Source organism: Apis dorsata, unplaced genomic scaffold (genome assembly GCF_000469605.1).
Source record: "Apis dorsata unplaced genomic scaffold, Apis dorsata 1.3 scaffold_83, whole genome shotgun sequence".
Taxonomy (NCBI): domain Eukaryota; kingdom Metazoa; phylum Arthropoda; class Insecta; order Hymenoptera; family Apidae; genus Apis; species Apis dorsata.
The window spans coordinates 743,235-762,754 of record NW_006263381.1 but is presented as its reverse complement, the minus strand read 5'-3'; the positions used below and the strand labels follow the sequence as shown (position 1 = coordinate 762,754).

Here is a 19,520-nt window from a genome sequence, read left to right as displayed (position 1 = left end):
AAAAAAAAAAAAAAAAAAAAAAAAAAAAAAGAACCAAAGATTATTTAATATTACGCAGATTTTCCCTAATCTCTTTCAGACATTTACCGAATTATTATAGAACTAAATCTTGTATACTTAAAATAATCTTCTGCTAAACAGAAGAAATAATCGCACCGATATAGTAATAAATAATTATCTAGATTCCTATTGAAAGAATGTTTACATATAAAAATTTAAAGAAACATTAAGCTGACATTCAACATTTCGCTGCCTTGAAGACAATACACAGATACAATACTTTTAAACCATCATGTTTAGAATTCGTTGTGCACATACCATAAGCCAGGTCATTTTTGTTGAACGTTCTATTTTGATGAAGTTTTCATAAAGCTTTATCCCTGCATCACATACGTTATAATAGTATAAATAATCTAATTATACTATTAATTAACAATACATTATTTTCATCAAAAGATTCACAATATTTGTAAATCTTTCTTTACTATACAGCGATATTTCATAAAAGATACTTCACCAAAATTGCACGTTTCATTCTTCTCACATTTATACATACATATTATTATTTATTACAAAGGCATCATATGAATAAGCAATTTAAATTAACAATGTTAAAATAAATTTTGTAATATTTTCAATAACTGCCACTTAAATATTGCAGAAGATACTTCTTTACTAATAGAGTGCACCGTTGTAACAATCGAAAAGATATATCTCGATACACTTGCGGAGAATTTGTTATATACAATTATGAGTGTACAAAATATAAGAGTCGAGAGCCAGCAAAGTTAATGTAGATACGAAAAATTATTTCTTATATGTTTATATGTGTATCACTCGATGAGACGGAAAGATTTTATTTTCCTGGGATATTACGCGATCTTAACTTATGTCTAAGGCAACAGTGCCATTAAAAATTTAAGTCTATATACAGAACTCTTCATTATTCATATGAATTTAGTAATCGGTATAGAATACACGATACGCAACTTCATGTTCATGATAATCAGTTTATTACAGCTTATCCATGATTGTATCTGAACAAAAATAACGCTACATTCATCCTCATGCTATTTGAGTATCTTTTTACGTTTTTTCTTCTTCTCAATTGTAAAATTTACGACGAGATGATAACATCAATTTGTTACAAAATTATGATATATCTCCGACCGTGTACTGTACAAACATATTCAGCACTGTAACGCGTGTAATTATTTAAATAAATCCATGTGAATAATTAAAGAATGTAACTGTAATACAAGATAATGTGGTGTGAGATAGGCAGGTATCAAGCTGGCTTAATTAAGTGTCACAGTCTTCGAGTTGCCTTTTTTTCATCATGGACATGGATTATCGGCGCGTCACGTCTTGTGCTTTTCACCTTTGTGTATCGACTATGAATTGCTTGAATGAAATCTAATGAATAATTTCATGATGTGTGTGTTGCATCATAATAAATTTTATAAACATGTCCTTCTATGTGCCTCTCTTGAAATATGATGCAAGGGAAAACATATAATTATGTTTTCCTCTGAAGCTAAAATAACTGTCTGTTGAGTCACAGATTTAATAATCATCCAGATCAAAAGTATCAACTTCAACATCTTCCAACTGCATACTCTGAAAGTCCACTTTGTACCGCAATATACCTGTAAAACATATTAACAAAATACTATTTTAGACAAAATTTAAATATAATATTTTTATTATAAGTGAATTATAAAATTAAATGAAAAATATTTAAATAATACAATACAAATGATGCTCTTTAGAAAAAGATAGATTTTATAAATAAATTGATTTACAATCAATTATTTGTGAAAAATTATGATAAATAATTTTAATATAATTATTAAAATTTTATTTAATGATAATTATTAATCATGCATAATGTCTTGTATACAGTGTTTTTCAGATTTTTAACAATATTTTAATAATTCATATTTTAATATTTAAATATAATTATATTCTTCAATAAAAATTAATTATAATATATATCATATTATATAATATAATATATAATATAAAAGAAATAATAGTTTAGAAATAATTTAGAAAATATTAGAAAAACACTGTTATTTTTAAAGTTATTCGATATAACTTATAAAATAAAAATCATAATATCATAAAATCAAGATGAAATAAATATATTGATAATATGATTATAATGTAAATGAATGTTATACATGTAATGAATATAATACTTTTAAAATTGTAATTTAAAAAATATTAGTTAATAATCCTAATTTATAATTTTATTAAAAATATAAATAAGCATTTAACTCTAACTTATAAGAATAACTGCTATAATAAAAAAAAATAATAGATAATAAAAAATTATAGTGTAAATAAACAGTTATTCATGTTGTTATATATTAAATATATTACAATTTATAATTTTAAATAATATAATAATAATATTTCTATAAATTAATAATCTTACTAATAACAAAAATAAAATAATAAATTTAATAAATATAATATTTATAACTAAATCTTGATACTATTGCTAATAATAAAAAAATTATATGTTATTAATAAATAGAATCATTTTTTATATGTATAACATTCTAAAGCAAAATATATTATATATTAAATGCAGTAATAAGGCTTAATAATTTCACAGCTTTTTTTTCACTAAATTAATAAAAAGCAATTACTATACCTTTCCCAATATGCAAGCTAATAGAAACAAACCATCAATTAGTACTTATGCTTGATCAAATCGATTAACAATTTAACAAAGCCTAGCTATTTATTACATGAACAATGATTATTTAATTATATTTTATATTCATTACCAAAGAAATAATATTATTTTCTTGTTTTTGATAATATTTACTTCAAGTATTTATAAGGAACATAAAATCATAATTTATCTTTGATAATGAAATAAATATTTGCCTATTGCATAACATGCAGCAAACAATTTATGATTATTTTTTTATACAAGCAATAACAAAGCATATGAATATATCATATATTTTATATGAATATTAGATATAATTTAATAAAATATTTTATAATAATACTTCTATTTAAAGTTAATTTAAATTAAAATTCTAATTCAGAGCTTCAAAATATAAATATATACATTATCAAATTATAAATCTATTCTAATAAAAAGTATAATTCTAACAAAATTTATAAATTAATCATATATTATGATATTTTTAATGCAATAGATATTTATTATATTCTTATTTATCAATTTTATGTATTAAATAATTTATTTAAAAATCTAAAAAAATATTATGTTTTTAAAATTTATTTAAATTTATTAAAATTGAAAAAAAGAATAAAGATAAATAAAGATAAATATATATATAAATTCTTTATATATATATAAAGAATTTAAAATATCATCTGCCTATAAAATAGCTAAAAAGCATTACATGCATATAAAGAAAATTTTCTATATATATCTATTGCAGAATAAAATAAGAAATAGTGGTTTAGATTTTATTTCGAAAATCACATATATATATATACACACACACACATACGCATATATATACTTCGATAAATTATTATTATAATATGTAATGCGTAAAATAATATTTTGTGAAATTAAATATTTTTTATTTTTATCTTTAATTTTTATCCAATTATATATTAATTTATTATATTGTAATATATTGTATATTCATAATAATAGAAAAAATAAGATATGTATTTTTATGATAAATTTAATATTTTCATAGTAATGTTTTGAGAATATATTACATTAAATTCAAGAATTAATAAAATTATATTATGTGTCTAAATTATGATTAATTTTATGTATACAAAAATTTATGCAATTTAAATATGCAACAAAAATTTAAAATAAAATGTATCATGAGAAAACAAAAATATATAATTGTGTTTATGAAAATAAGCAATATTATATTTCAATTAAATTGATGTGTATTGTACCTACAGTTTGATTTTAATTACTAATAATATAATGTACAATCACTAAAAAAACAGTGTCTAATAATGTTCAAGACAAAAGTTGGAAAACTGGAATACTTCAACTCACCCTCTTCAAATATAATTATCCATATTTCATATATGTATATACAAGATTTTCTTAATTTTTGTACCACCAAGAAAAAAAGAAGACAGCAAAGTTTTCAGGCTTTTTATTTGTAAAAGTAAACATTATACCTCGAAATTCACAACTAAAAATATCTATATTCACATTCAAACTCATCAGAAGAGACATACATATACTACAGATTTGCACAGAAGTATCGAACTATACTATTCAGTGAGAAATCCAACAGAAGAAACTTCAAATTTTTTTGGACAAATTTATCGTTCCATAATGATACATATATTTGAAGTCTCAATAACAAAACATAATATATCAATAGTAATATTATATTAATGATTTTTAACAATTGATCTCTTCATGATGAGTATAGGATTTATATCATAAAATGATATATATATATTTGATATAGTCTATATTTAAAATGCAAACTATTTGATGTACATCGTAATTAAACTATTAATGAATACTATCATGTGAAGGTTTAATATATTAAATTGTCATTAATTAATGTAATAATTATATTGTGTAGTTATTTTATTTTTTGTTTTTATTTAAGTATATATATACTATAAGGCTCATAAATATTTTGATAAATTTGTCCAGTTCTGAAAGTAATATGTTCTATAATACACGAAATGTAAACGAATGCACTCAAGACAGAGAAAGAGCTACCTGGTCAACTTTGAGTATTTCACAGATGAAATTAGTAATCATCGAGGTCAACATCATCAAGAGGCTCATCAGCCTGCAGTGACTGGAAATCAACTTTGTAGCGGAGGATTCCTATGCATCAAGATATACTCCGTAATTAAAACTCATATTTTTAACTTTTCTTTAATACCATTTACTTTTCAAATATATGAATTTATTTAATATCTTGATAAAGACACATTCTTGAAACTTGCTACTTTTTCGTTTGTAATAAATATTTTAAATGAAGAAAATTTGGAGAAAATTCTCAAGATTCAACTACATTTTAAAAATCTATTGAAAGTTTTATTATATATACACAACATTAAACTTATATCCTTTGTTTTACAGGTTAGCTAATCAAAGTGGAATCAGCCGCTTTTCAGTTAGTATGTACTTCGAGTGGATGAATACAAATTATTACTTCAAGTATATTACTTTCAGTCAAATATAATGTTAGTAGCCCCAAAAATAAGTAAAAAAAAAGTAAAACTTACCTCCAATGCCGCCAAAACCTCTTACAAATTGAGAACCTTCTTGAGATTTATCTGTAATGATTTCCAAAGTGGCACCAAAACTCTTGTAATTGTTTGCTAACCACTCAAGCAAAGGCTGACATTCTACAAGTTCTAATTCTACTCCACTCTAAATTTAATACAGAGTATTTAATATTAGTTATATTTATGTTTATTTAATTAAATTTACTAATTAAATGATAAAAATTTTTTAATTTACCTCTTTATCAGTAAAATGAGTTTTGTCTTTTTCTTGTTCTGGTGTTAGATGTAAAACCTTTTCTTCTGCATTTGTATGATTTTTTAAAACATATCGTTGAATATCTAAATTTTCCCAACAAATAAGAGTTTCTACACTACCTAATTCTAATGCTCTTAAAGTATCTTCTACACCAAAACAATATTTTCCTGTATCTTGCGAAATTTCGTCGAAATAACGACCTAAATAGTTATAATATTGATATTATTTTTAAAATAAATTAACAATTCCATCATTACTTTTTTTAAATTCATATTTTTAAAATAGAAAATTCTAGAAACATAAATGATAAATATACTAACCAATTAATTTTTTTTCCTGGATAAATTTTACATTTTGCAAAGATTCAGCAGCTAATTCAATAGCTTGATTAAAACCATTTTCACCACCATATGAAACATCTACTAATTTTATAACTTTTGCTTGTAATCTCTAAAATAAAAAATATAAAAAATTACAGTAAATTCAAATTATATTTGAAAAATATATATTTACAAACTTAATTGTATATATCATGAATATCCATCAACTTACTGGATCAAACATATCTGATTGACTAAGTTCTGTTTTAAAATCAGCACTACCCGCTAAAATTAAGCCAGCAATATTAGGTTTATCATTAGTAATATATAGTTGCGTAGCTACTTCTGCGACTTTTCGAACATAATTGTGTCGTTTTTCCATACGCAACCGAGCAAAACGAAGTGCTGACTGTCCTCCTCTGCCTAAAATTAGAATTAATTAATTAATGTAATAATTTTTAGTAAAAATATACATATATATACATATATACATATATAAATATTTTTTATTAAATAGTATTATGTACCATGCTTTTTGGGAAGATCTACTGTAAATTTATGTAGAACTTCGCGAGTATTTCCTTGTAGCGTACCAAACAATGCTCCATTACCATCCATGACAATAAAACCAAATTTGTTATCATCAGCAAGTAATGCTGTAAGTGCTTCAGTATGAAACTAAAAAAAATCATACATTAAAAATCATATATTATAAATCAAAAAATATATTAAAATTTTATTTAATTCAAAAATTTTTTATCATGTATCAAAATTATAAAATAATACCTTGTTATCACAAAGATAAAGAGAAGTATTAATAGGCTTAAAAGGTTCAAAATCAATATTAACTTTTTTTTCTTTTCCTTCTTCTGTTACGATCGTACCACAATATATCACCAGGCCATTTGGAGGCACTAAAATATATAATAATATGTAATTAATATTATCAATATATAATTATATATAACTGCTATGTTTTTGAAGAAAATATTTATGATAAATATTAATGATAAGAATTCATTTGTAAATTTTTGATTTTAAATATAATAAAATAAATTAAAAATATATCTAATGTTTATATAAATTTTCCAATATAAGAAATTATTAAAATTACCTTTAGTATATAGTTTTAGCCTATGTTGTACAGACGTAATTGCACCCAAAACAGACAATCTATTTACACGAGATTTGATATTTGATGCTGTACCAAATTCATCTGCTAACATTTTGCTTACTCTTGATATTTGATCTTTTGGAGGGATAATTAATGAAATCATGCTAGTCCCGTTTCTGTGAAATAAGATATTTAATATATGATAAATATATATTATAAACAACGCTATATTATAAAACAATCTGTTTGTATGAGGTTGTATTAATATTAAATTAATAAAATATATATTTTTTTAGTGTAATAAAAAATTCAATGATAAGACAATAAAAAAATAACATATTTTTCAGAATTTTAAAAATTTATAAAATTTTTTATATAATATCACATAAAATTCATTTTCTGATTAGAAACGAAAGTTCGTTACTTCCTATTTACCACATGCTTTTTAAAGCATATGTGCAGATAGAAAATCGAACAGCTGATAAGAAAAGGCGCGGCAATATTAATTTCGACCTACTTACCCTCTAGCCATTTCGAGACTTTTTATAAGTTTCTTGATTTTCCAGATTTCGACATTGCGGTCGGCGGAAGTCTCCTCGTTGGACATAGCTGCGCGTTGTGTCGCGTGGTCGCGGCTTATGAGTTGCTACTAAATTAATCGTTTATCACCAACGGGACAAAGCCTGGAAAGGTGGTCCACGTCGACGTGAAAGCCGGATCTAGGAATTTTTCTCTGAAATGAATGATCAATCCGTTTATCGATGAATCTGCTTCAATCCAGTTTATACCGGATTATGTCAGAAAGAACGTGTTCGACAAAGAATTACTGTTCTATTCCAAAAAATGAAACTATCGTTTACCACACTTTTCACTCACTTTGAGATCAGTATGTTGATGTTTGCCACAAGTGTTACGTTTTAAAAGTGATACTTGTGACACAGCGGGTACCACGCGAAAGTGAACCTCGGAATGCACACGTCGGCCATGCGATGGCACAGCGAAACGTCAGTACTTCGGTGGACGTACTGTACGGTACAAAATGGGAAGCAAAAAGACTGAAGAGTTCGTGCGCGAACAGCGCCTCGAGGCCGCTTGTCGTATTCAGGCGCAGCCGCATTTGCATTGGTTGCTTGCGATTTATTCTATACTGCTTAATGCTTCATCCGCAGTAACATAGAAATTTAATTGTAATTTTATTATTTTTTTCTAATTTTATTGGAATTTTACTGTAGAATTTATAATAATTAATTTGAAGCAGTTATTAATTTATATGCTACAATATTTATAATAAAAATTGGTGTATATAAAAATTTTGATATAATATACATATTTAAATAGAATTTGATATCTTTGATATATATAAATTATTAAAAATTTTTTTTTTTTTGTGTGTGTGTATCAATATATCATGCTACTATAAAAATATTTTTCTTATTACTATATCTAATATTTTTCAATATTTTTGGTTATAAATGTTTTTTATCATTATTCTGTTGGTCATGAACATTAAATTTTAAATGTACTATGATGTTTATTATATTTAAATATATTGATAAATAATATGACATTAATAAATTGTTTTTTTTAGAACATTATAAGTATTTTCTAAATAAAATATTGTAATATTTCAATAATTATGTACAAATATATAAGTGTAATCGTAAAATAATTATATATTCTTGATTTTGATTATTTTTGGCACATGGCATATAAATACATATATATGTATATATATGTATATATATATATGTGTGTGTATGTATAACATTTAAATATTAAGATTATATGAATATATATATATGTTCTTGATAGAATATAATTGTTTTTACAATGAGATTAAAAACTTATAAGAAATATATAGAGTATGTAAAATCAACTGGGATTTCTATTGTTATTGTTGGGTTAGTTATGTTTATTGCATTTTTATAAATATTGTTTATAATGAAATAATATTATAAATATTTTTTCATATAGTGGCTGTTGGTTTTTGTATCAATTACGACAGGTATCACAAATTTTACAATCTTCTGTACCTACTAATGTCTTGAGTTTGGAACAACCACATACTCAATATATTTATGTTGATGACCCTCGGTTCAAAGGTATTTGTGAAAAATTATATTAGATATAATGATTTATTAATTTTATGTGGAATAAATTTAAATCTTTTTATTATATTTTTAGATGTACTCATGTTACGAAAAGTTGAAAATTTACAATCATCTGTGCCAGTACAATCTCTTTCATTCAATCATACTATAATGAAATGGTGGAAATCATTAACCCGTAATGTAGCATATAAATTATTATACATTGCACAGCAGGGCAATGTCAGAGAACGTTTGAAAGCTCTTTGTACTCTTAATTCCTTGAAACATTTAAAAAGTATTTATTTTATAATTAGTATAATTTTATATAAATATTTGTTATATTTTTAATTAAAAATTATAGGTTGGCATTATCAACATATTGCACAAATGTTGGATGCCAAAACTGCAATTTCACTTGCAAGAATGCCAAATGTTGATTCAAGATTTTTTTTAAAGCCACCATATTATCATGTACAACATAAATTACATGTATGTATTATAGCAAATTTTTATTTTAATTATATTTAAGTTATATGTTTGAATGAAAGATTATATTTCCATAGGATGTAATAGAAAAAATACATCAATTACTTCTTCATTTAAACACGTTATGTGAAAATACACATCCATGTCTTATTCAATTTCTTAATAAAAATTTTAAAGATACACCTTCTGTAAGTATATATTATAAAAAAATATTTTAATTTCTATTGTGCAAACTATTTTGTGCGCATTTTAATTATTTACAAAGTATAAAAACAGGATAGTCTGATACTTGATCACGATTTAACAAACTTAGGGCTGGCTGTAGCACCAGCCACAGTATGGGATCAAGAATTATTACAGAATTGTGTACAAGCACTATATCATCATTCTTGTCTTGAGCAATATAGCAAAGGTAAAGTAACAAATATACATATAGTAATTTAAAATATTTGTAATTAATTTTTTTTTCATTTAGATATTATTGATGGTGGTGGTCTTTCATTACTAATGATAATAAAGAAAATTTTTAATGATAACACTAATATGTGTATATTACTTGCAAAAATAATTTCTAATATTTCACTTCATTCAAAATATTTGCAAGATATTTTTCAAGCAGGTATATATGTAAAATAAAATTAAAATTAAATTTTAAAATTTTTAAAATGCATGCATTATTCGAATTTCTATTTCAAGGTTGGATTGGCACATTGGTAGAATGGTCTCAAAGTAGTAATGTAAGATTATCAGCACCAGCTAGTCGTGCATTAGCAAATTTAGATATCGATGAAAATAAATATGTTAAATATCCAAGATGTATCTATCTTCTTCATCCTTTGCATAAAACTACAGCAAATATAAATTTGGATGTTATTTTCTTACATGGATTACTTGGTGGTGTATTTATAACATGGAGACAAAGAAATCTTGATATATCTGAAGATGGAGTTGTAGGTTTGTTATTATTTAATCTAATAAATGTGAAAAATTATATATCAATATTCTAATAATTCTAATAATTTATAAATAAATGTTCTAATAAATATCAATTTAAAATTAATTTTGAAAAATAATTTATAATATATTTATAGATCCATGTCTTATACAAGATGGAATTGATTTTTCAAGTTTGATAGATGATCATTCTCAAGAATTTTTAAAAGATTTAACTTATGATTTAAGAAAACGCGAATGGGATAAAATAGGACAAGATTTTGAAATAATTTTAGATGATTGTCCTCAAAATAGTTCCAGAGGAAATGGACCGTTTTCCTGCAATGGGTACAATTTTATTCTTAAAATTTATCTAAAATTTCACTGAAAATATTTATATGTTTAAAAATTTCTGATTTTAGAGATGATGCTTGTATGAAGAAAATTTTCCATGATAAGCAACATAAAACGCAATGTTGGCCTAAAGATTGGTTACCAGATGATGTACCATTTATTCGAGTTATTGGGATAAATTATGACACTAATTTGTCAATGTGGACATCTCTATGTCCAATAGAGAGTGCAAAGTAAATGATTAATATTATTATTTTAATTGACATTAAAAATTTATAATTTATTTATATTATTTGTTAATTAGAGCCACTATGGCTGGAAGGAGTGAAGAATATATAAAAAAATTATTAACTGCGGGTATTGGAAAACGACCTATGATTTGGGTTTGTCATTCAATGGGTGGTTTATTAGTAAAAAAAATGCTTGTAGATGGTTGGTTTCATTATATAAAATATCTTTATAAATTTTATAAATTTATTTATCTATAAATATATTTATAATTGAATTTTTTTACAGAATGGAAAAATGGCGATAAAAATAATGTATGTAAAAATACACGTAGTATAGTATTCTATAGTACTCCACATCGAGGTTCTCGTGTAGCTGCATTAAAACAAGCAACACAAATGGTATTATGGCCGTCAATCGAAGTACAGGAACTTCGTGAAGGTATACTAAAACTATATAACAATATTAATTAGTAAATTTTTTAAATATATTTATAAAAATTATGATTATGTTTAGAATCGCCACAATTATTAAAATTGCACAATGAATTCCTTGATATGTTGAAGGAATATCCTATAGAGATTGTTAGTTTTAGTGAAACTAAACCTACTCATGTAACACCATTGAATGTTCCATTTCAATTTGTTACATCCACTTCAGCAGGTATGATTTAAAAAAATTATAATTTAATATAATTTTATATATTATATATATATTATATATATTATATATTTTATATTATATATTATATATTATAAATTTTTTAATAAAAATTGTAATATTTATTTTTATTTATTTTTAGACCCTGGAGTAGGTGAATTTTATGAAATTGCACAAGATCATTTGTCTATATGTAAACCAGCTAGCAGGTAATAATTAAAATTTTTTTTATTTTTGCAATTATTATAAAATTACGAAATTTGAATCTTTATTTTACAGACATTCCTTCTTATATCAAAAACTTTTGAGCATTCTTAAACGTCATATAATTCATGAAAAAAAAACTGTTTCTCCAATTATGGAATTGCTATCATTACCAAGTAAATTATTATAAATTTATTATATATTTCTATATTTTTGTGTGATTATAAACAAATTGTACATCTTAATGAATATAAAAAAGTTTATTTTTATATATGTAAATTAACAATATTTATGCCATAAAAAAACAAATAAGCATAAATTCCTCTGCATAAATGATCTTCTTTTTTAATTATAATAACAATAAATTTAATTTAGAATAAATATCTTCATATTATAAAAATATAAAATTTTAAATATTCACACTTAATACTATTAGAATGAAAAACGAAATTTTTGTAATAGTGAATCAATAAATGAATGATAAAAATTATGTATTTATTAATAATTTTTTAAAATCTAGTAAAAGCAAATATCACAAATAAATATTTATAGAATAAATATATATATGTATATAAACTTTTTCGAATAATAAAAATTTAAAGTTTGCATATACTTATAACTGAAGATGCGTATACTTACTTAAAATTTCTAGTCAAAAAATTAATATACTTATAATGGAACTTATATACTTATAATAGAATGTTGGAGTCATTTCTTGATTGCTGATATTTACATCAAACAAAAATAGACAAGAAGAATAAATAATGTGAGAAAAAAATAGGAATAATTTAAAAATTATAAAATTAGTGTCATCTTCAGAATATAAATGAAACTCATAAAGAAAAGATTGAAAATAATGAGATAGTATAAGAAGTAATTTTTAGCGTCATCTTTGAATATTTCTAGAAAAATAATTTTTTGAAAAAATATTTTTAATTCTCAAGAGATGGCGTTTACTTCTTACCTTATATCGATCTTTCTCTTATTTTCTATTCTTTGTGAGCTTCACTTACGACACTCTGAAGATAACGGTAATTTCACAATTTTTAAATTATCTTTTTGCTTTTAGCGCATGATCAAAAATAAAGTAAAGAATTAAAATACTTAATAATGCACTTTTAAAATATTTATTTCTTTTTTAAAATACTACGATGTATTTTAATTTTTAAAAAAAATAAAAAATATAGATATTGCATTCTTAGCTTTACAATATATCTTTAAAATGATAAACTTGCAAAATAGAATATTATATATATATTTATATATATTATTATTATTATATATATTTATATATATTGGATTATTCAAATCAAATAATTGGTTAAAACTTGGTTAACTTTTTTTTTTTGAGTATTTTTTTCAACTCTAATAGAATAATAATAGATGTAATAATAAATTATATAGTGATATTTATTATATAATTTATTTGTGAAAGATTTTTTATTTTTTGATAAAATAGTACTTGATCATCATAAAATAATATATTGTATAGTATGTAAAATTGCAAAAAATTTAAAAAAAACAATTATAAATAAAATATTACATAAAGTCTATATCGTTTTTATATTTTATTATTAATAATTTAATATTGTTAATTACTAATTTATTAAATCTGAATCTATTTAAATTAAATCTAAAATTTTGTCAAATTTATTTAAGGCATTGAATAAATTAAGTAAAAATGGAATTAATAGAAATTTTATTTTATTACAATAAACTTTAAAAATTTGTATCGTAATTAGGAAGATTATGACGTGACATATTTGTATCGATATCAGGAAGATTACGACAGGATATATTCGTATCATAATTAGGAAGATCATGACATGATATATTTGTATCATAATCAGAATGATCATGTCTCAATATATTTGTATTATAATCAGAACGATCATGCCTCAATATATTTGTATCATAATCAGATCGATCAAGTCTCGATATATTTGTATTATAATCAGGACGATCATGTCTTGATAGGTTTATATCATAATCAGAACGATCATGTCTTGATAAATTCGTATCATAATTAGAAAGATCATGACTTGATATATTTGTATCGTAATTTGAAAGATTATGATTCGATAAATTTGTAGTATCATAACCACCATATTTATTGCTGGTATGAGATCCATTGTAATAATAACCATTCCATTCCGATCTCCAACTATCATACATATTATATTTTTTATTTTCTTGAAAAGATTTTTCGACAAGTATCTTGAAAATAAAATGAATTTGTTAAAAAAATACGAATAGATATATATACATATATATATTTTTTTAGAATCTTACTTTATTGGAAGTCGATTCAAAAGATTTGTCATTCCAAGAAACGTCTGGATCAGTCCAAATCGTATGTACTGGTTTTGAATAATCACTAGATCTGTGGCTTGACATATTTTTTGCTATTTTTTCTTCGTAAATTGTAGATATAGATGGTTTTAATTTTGAACCATTGTGACGATTTATTAGCTGAAAATTATATAATTACATTGTAGTAAATATTAATTCTATATCAATATTTTCAATGTTTGCTTTTGTAATTTTATACTTACAACAGAAACGCCAAATATAATGATAAAGAGTAATCCACCGACACCAATTACAATTACAGCAATTGCCCATTGTGGAAATAGTCTATCGTCTTTTTCAATATATTGAGGAGGAGTTGCTTTGGGTATCACTAAAAAGGAATTATTTTTAAAATAAATATGAAGATTTTCAATTTTGTTAAATATTTATTTACTAATAATATGACATACCCACAAAATCCGTATATTTTGGATCGATCGTAAATGATCCAAGTTTTATCGAATCCTTTGTTTTCGTTTCATTCCATCTATTTGTATTATATGTTCTTAAAGAATCGTGAAAAATAACTTTTAAATCTTGCGTATTAATTTTCTGCTGCATATTGGTCAATTCAACAAAGTAATCTACTAAAATACTGCCCTCGCTAAAAAGAGAGAGATAATTCATAAATTTATTAATTAAATGAATAATAATTTTTGTGATAATTTTAAAAATTTAATATATTGCTCTTATTACCTGAATGAATCAATTCTTATTTTTTTATACCATTTTGCCAGAATAGCAGATTTTGAGAATACAAAGTTCATCTATTAAAAATTAAATACATATCTCATAAGTATATAAAATAAACATTTTTTAATTTAATAATAAATTCATATAAATACCTCTCGTTCAATTTCATTGGCAAGATTCTGCCATTCTTGAGTATTTCGATCAAGCAATTCCGGTACCCAACTTGCATTACCAATTATTCTTATAGTTCCAGCGACTTCACAATCTTGTTCGCAAATTCCTGGTGTAGTAGGTCTTGGTGTCGTTGTTGTAGTTGTGGTCGTTGAAGTGGTTGACAATACTTTGGTTATTGGAACAAGTAATTCAGAAACACTCATCGTGGCGCGAGCCAAAAGTTCTTCTATCGAGATTGGCGTGGTAGTTGATGGAGTAGGCCACTTAAATTCTGTGGTAGGTCTGAAATATTTTAAACAAAAGTTTGACACCAAGTCGATTTAATTTCAGGCTTAATTTCATTAAGTTTATATTTAACGTTCAGATTTAAATCTTAAATTTCATATCTAGATAATACAATACATAAAATATTTACCTGGTAGGCCAACCAGTTCGTATTTTCGGCGTGACAAGTATGTCCGTACGTGGTTTCGGTGATGTGGTAATTTTATGAATTGGTTTTCCTGTTCTGCTAAGAGAACTAGGAAAGACAAATTTAGACTTTATCGTAGTTGAAGTAGATTCTGTTGTCGTACTAATATTAAATTTGCTTGCATTCTCAGTGTGAACATCTTTCGTTTCTAAAGAGAAATTCTTAATTCTCTGTTCGTAATCACGCGGTACGAAAGAAGAAATATCAAACTTGGATTTGGCGAATAAATCCTGAATTTTTATATCGACTATTGATTTCTCTGCGGAAACATCTAAATTCTTCGCTGTTGTTGTAATTATTTTATTTTTTGAATTTCCTTCATTTTTCTTCTTCTCATAATCCGCTGGCAATAACGACGATATATCAACCTTAGATTTCGCAAGAATATCGCTTAATAAAGAACTTTCTGTAACAGCCGCATCCTCCTTCTTTAATTCGTATCCAGGTGGTAAGAAGGAGCGGATATCTTGAATGATCACGTTAGTTTTAGGTTTTTTCGTAGTAACGGAAGTAGTCGACGTGATCTGAGTTGTGGTTCGTTCTGTCGTGCTTTTCGTAGGCCATCTAAAGGACATTAATATATCTTTCTTATATACGCAATCTTAAAAAGATTAAGATAATATAAAATTTTAAAACATCACCAACCTAAATCCAGTCTTCGGAAGCATTGACATCGAACTTCTCGTAACATAATCACGAGGTAACAGTCCTTCCAGGCTATCAAGCGTCGTCTCAATCTTCGATTTCGGCGTGATATGGTCAATCCTTTTATCGTTATATCGACGAGGTACAAATTTGTTAATGACTGGTGTCTTAGCAGTCGTAGTGTACCTCCTACGATTATTTCGATCACGTTCGTTCAGAACATCCAATTGAAGCGTATTGCCGGCAGTTCTGAAGCCACCAGCGAGAAAACCATTGGACAACTCGGACTGTACCCTATCTAATTTGTCACTAACACTTTCCGTGGACTCTGGAGGTGGAGACGTTTTCTTCTCATTGTTATGGCTGCCGATCGGCTCGATGCGATCTATCACAGGAAATGGTAAGAATCGTGCACCGGATATGCTACGGCTCGTTTGCACGGAAGCCAATATTCTGGAAGTATCTTCGGTCGTTATTGTTGTAACGGGTTGTTCGGTGGTTCCAAGTGACGTGGACGAAGGCGGTGCTGCAACTTGTTCAGTGGTGGTCGGAGCAGCTGTCGTTGGAATGGAAATCGTGCCGTTGACCACGCTCTTGGTTGTTACCACCGATACCACAGCTCCACCGATCAAAATGGAACTATCGACGGAGGTGGAATTCATTTTCGCGATCGGTGGTCCGAGAAAAGCGTACATTTTATGACTGCCCTCCATCGAGGAACCGTCCTCGTTGTTCGTCATCGAAATAGGCGTATCCAAATCCTTCTCGTCGAAAAGATCCGACGAAGAGTCGTTTACATTCGCCATGTGACGAGTATCTAAATTTTCCTCTTCCGTCTCCGACGAATCGTATTCGTTGTTTTCCGATTTTCTCGTTTCTTCTTGTTTTTCTAATTCCTCTGTTTCCTTTTCCTCTTCCTCCGCGTCTGGATAGTCGAGGGTGTCAGCGTTCGCTGCAAAATTTGGAGAATCTTACTCTTTTAAGGATACGATGAGGAAGAAACTCGAGCATTAATGGTATCCGTCGCGTTTCCTGTCTACGCATGAGACTTTCCATAGTGCTAAGTGATGAAACGAGTTTACATAATACAGAACGCGTTTACAAAGATCATAATTAAAATTTGTCGTGTTATATCACGAAGTGTATTACGACAGGAAATAATCGATTTTGTATGATCTTTTAATTCCTATCTTTATCAAAAGATAAGAAAATCGATTCCAATTTTATATTAATTGTATGCTTTGAAATTATTCTAACTCATAGAATCTTTTAAATGTTACAGAATTTAAACAGTTTTCGAATTGTATCTTACCTATAGCCTCGTATCGTGATTTACTGCTATTTCCATAATCATCATAATAATAATACGCGTCATATTGACTTGTCGAGGGATCTTCCACATAATCTTCGTCTCTGGACGAAGTGTCTTCCGTGTGAGAGGATAAATCCAGGGAAGATTTTTCGTGCTTCACCGTGTCATCGGTGATCTTGGAAAGTTTCGAAGTCTCGTGTTGCGCTTTTGATTCGGTTTCAACCTCGTATTCGTCCTCATAGACTTCTTCTTCCGCTTCCTCTTCACGTTCGTTCATCTTCCCGTTTGTTTTCGACGTCTCCATGACGTTATTCTCGTCCAAGGAGCGTAATAACGCCTCTCCTGGATTGTTAACAGGAGGGGATGCATTTTTATCTTGTTGTTCGTATACCGAATTCGTCGGTATCAGATGCGATAATTGATCCCAAGTCTCGGCTGATCCTTGAGTGGAAATTCGTTGATTCTCTGTAACGATATTTCAAGAAAAAGATTTAAAAGATTAAAAATTTTTAAATCTAAAAAATTAAAAGTTAAAAGAAATTTTGTACAAAATTCATTAATTTTTTGGGGGAAAAAATACATCATACATAAAAATTAAATACATCGTAGAGTAAACAAATGGAAATGTATAAAAATTAGAGCATCGAAAATAGAAAATGGGTGTGCTCGATTCGCACAATCATGTATAAATCATAGTTGCTCTTTCACGGACTTAACTAGCATGTTCCGTGAGAAACTGTTCCGAGTCTTTCCGAAAGAAAGCGAAGACACTTTCCATCATTGTTTCTTAATGTTTTGTAATGTCTTTTGCATCGAGAAACAGTCTATTTCATTTTCTTAACTTTTCGCGGAAAACTTGACAAATTTCCTGTCACATTGTATAATTAAGCGATCATTTAGATTTTCATATTATTATAATATGATGTTGTTGTATTAGATATACATAGTATTTAGGTTCCAATTTTTTCCAACTTTCGATTAGAAAAAGTTCGATCCACTTTTTACGTTCAAGATGATCAAACTTAATTTTTATTCGACACGCAGCGATAATCTTTTCTTCTTCGAGAATTTAGTTATATCGATGTTCTCCTTTTTCTTAGCTTTCAATTAGAAAAAGTATGTTCTACTTTCGTATTATTTTATATTTAAACTTTCTTCTATTGAGTTAAAAAAAATCTTTAAATTATTAGTAACACTTCAATTCCTGAAGGTGTGTAATGCACTGTTGCAGAAAACAATTTTTGCAACAATTTTAAAAAAAAGAATCAAATTTCTAAATCGTAAGAAATAGAATGTATTACGTATCCAACAAACTTTTTTCAAACTCCGTATAAAAAGATAATATGTTTCTCCACTTTACTCCAGTTTCTCTTCGTAATATTACCAAGTTCCGCTATCTTCGTCTCGAACATCTATATAAGTATAATATTATTCCTTTTCGAACAAAATATTTACGAATTAATTTACGATCTTATCATTATTTTCTTAAAAAAAGAAAATTTAAGAAAATTAGAAATATCCTTTCAAATTATAAATATCTATTTTATGCATTGAACATTTTTTGTTCAATTCAACAAATGATACATCTATCAAATTCTTAAATCTTTTCTTAGCACTCTGTTCGTGTTATAAAATATATTATGGATACACAAAGTGCGCATAAATTTTGGCTCACGATAGTCTTATTCAGCAAAATATTATATTTCCTAGGAAGAATGAGTGAAATATTCTGACTGGCAACACCGCGGGATATTCTTGAAAAGGGTTGTATCAGTGGCAAATGTCGTAACTGGAATAGTTCCGTGGGTGTGTCCGCGATGGAATCGACAAAGCTCCAGACCTTCGAAATCCGAGAGCGAATATAAATTAAGGCGTGGTTACGCTATTTGAATACATTAATTGTGCTGACTTTCTTGCGATTCCTTTCTTGACATACGGTTTGATTTTTCATTGCTAGACGCACACGCATCATTTTAATTATACATTACTAAAGTT

At 26.1% G+C, this 19,520-nt stretch overlaps 3 protein-coding genes and 1 long non-coding RNA gene across 11 annotated transcripts in view; 2 read left to right on the top strand and 2 right to left on the bottom strand.

The window, feature by feature from the left end:
• Positions 1 to 161: 161 nt before the first annotated feature.
• On the bottom strand, positions 162 to 8,058 carry LOC102674909 (eukaryotic peptide chain release factor subunit 1). Of its 3 annotated transcripts, XM_006611114.2 has the most exons (12): positions 7,799 to 8,058; positions 7,444 to 7,655; positions 6,923 to 7,098; positions 6,595 to 6,722; positions 6,336 to 6,486; positions 6,041 to 6,231; positions 5,809 to 5,938; positions 5,468 to 5,688; positions 5,230 to 5,377; positions 4,715 to 4,825; positions 2,666 to 2,682; positions 162 to 1,649 (listed from the first exon to the last, which is right to left on the bottom strand). In XM_006611114.2, exons 2-10 carry the CDS (start codon positions 7,527 to 7,529, stop codon positions 4,746 to 4,748), a joined length of 1,311 nt encoding a protein of 436 aa, XP_006611177.1. In that variant the 5' UTR covers positions 7,530 to 7,655; positions 7,799 to 8,058; the 3' UTR covers positions 162 to 1,649; positions 2,666 to 2,682; positions 4,715 to 4,745. The 3 variants fall into 3 exon arrangements, with proteins under 3 accessions (XP_006611177.1, XP_006611178.1, XP_006611176.1); XM_006611115.2 differs by lacking the exon at positions 2,666 to 2,682; XM_006611113.2 differs by lacking the exons at positions 2,666 to 2,682; positions 4,715 to 4,825.
• LOC102674816 lies at positions 4,721 to 5,207 on the top strand. Its single transcript, XR_421077.2, has 2 exons — positions 4,721 to 4,846; positions 5,084 to 5,207. It is a non-coding gene; the product is annotated as an uncharacterized LOC102674816 (long non-coding RNA).
• A 649-nt stretch (positions 8,059 to 8,707) lies between the features above and the next one.
• LOC102674601 (protein SERAC1-like) lies at positions 8,708 to 12,174 on the top strand. 2 transcript variants are annotated; one of them, XM_006611111.2, is made up of 15 exons: positions 8,708 to 8,823; positions 8,897 to 9,024; positions 9,107 to 9,307; positions 9,374 to 9,501; positions 9,576 to 9,686; positions 9,775 to 9,910; positions 9,974 to 10,117; positions 10,195 to 10,452; positions 10,590 to 10,779; positions 10,854 to 11,018; positions 11,090 to 11,217; positions 11,302 to 11,454; positions 11,530 to 11,676; positions 11,816 to 11,882; positions 11,953 to 12,174. In XM_006611111.2, exons 1-15 carry the CDS (start codon positions 8,753 to 8,755, stop codon positions 12,065 to 12,067), a joined length of 2,142 nt encoding a protein of 713 aa, XP_006611174.1. In that variant the 5' UTR covers positions 8,708 to 8,752; the 3' UTR covers positions 12,068 to 12,174. The 2 variants fall into 2 exon arrangements, with proteins under 2 accessions (XP_006611174.1, XP_006611175.1); XM_006611112.2 differs by lacking the exon at positions 9,974 to 10,117.
• A 1,388-nt stretch (positions 12,175 to 13,562) lies between these two features.
• LOC102673672 (flocculation protein FLO11) overlaps positions 13,563 to 19,520 on the bottom strand; it is a 10,542-nt gene continuing 4,584 nt past the window's right edge. For 4 of the 5 annotated variants that reach the window (XM_006611102.2, XM_006611106.2, XM_006611104.2 and 1 more), the window contains 9 exons: positions 17,526 to 17,990; positions 16,214 to 17,165; positions 15,512 to 16,132; positions 15,075 to 15,378; positions 14,926 to 14,996; positions 14,640 to 14,833; positions 14,433 to 14,560; positions 14,170 to 14,349; positions 13,563 to 14,094 (listed from right to left, as the gene is read on the bottom strand). In XM_006611102.2, coding sequence (XP_006611165.1) covers positions 13,597 to 14,094; positions 14,170 to 14,349; positions 14,433 to 14,560; positions 14,640 to 14,833; positions 14,926 to 14,996; positions 15,075 to 15,378; positions 15,512 to 16,132; positions 16,214 to 17,165; positions 17,526 to 17,990 — 3,413 coding nt within the window. In that variant the 3' untranslated portion in view covers positions 13,563 to 13,596. Of the gene's footprint in view, positions 14,095 to 14,169; positions 14,350 to 14,432; positions 14,561 to 14,639; positions 14,834 to 14,925; positions 14,997 to 15,074; positions 15,379 to 15,511; positions 16,133 to 16,213; positions 17,166 to 17,525; positions 17,991 to 19,315; positions 19,515 to 19,520 lie in introns of those variants that run through there. The other variant, XM_031508379.1, reaches the window with a different exon arrangement.

Excerpts from the sequence above, each read along its gene's own strand:
- LOC102674601 (XM_006611111.2), top strand. The coding sequence starts at position 8,753 with ATGAGATTAAAAACTTATAAGAAATATATAGAGTATGTAAAATCAACT. Across the intron at positions 11,455-11,529 it reads AGTACAGGAACTTCGTGAAG|AATCGCCACAATTATTAAAA; the intron begins GTATACTAAAAC and ends GATTATGTTTAG. Across the intron at positions 11,883-11,952 it reads ATATGTAAACCAGCTAGCAG|ACATTCCTTCTTATATCAAA; the intron begins GTAATAATTAAA and ends TTTATTTTACAG.
- LOC102674909 (XM_006611113.2), bottom strand. The coding sequence starts at position 7,529 with ATGTCCAACGAGGAGACTTCCGCCGACCGCAATGTCGAAATCTGGAAA. Across the intron at positions 5,378-5,467 it reads CTCATTTTACTGATAAAGAG|AGTGGAGTAGAATTAGAACT; the intron begins GTAAATTAAAAA and ends TATTAAATTTAG. Across the intron at positions 1,650-5,229 it reads AGGTTTTGGCGGCATTGGAG|GTATATTGCGGTACAAAGTG; the intron begins GTAAGTTTTACT and ends TATGTTTTACAG.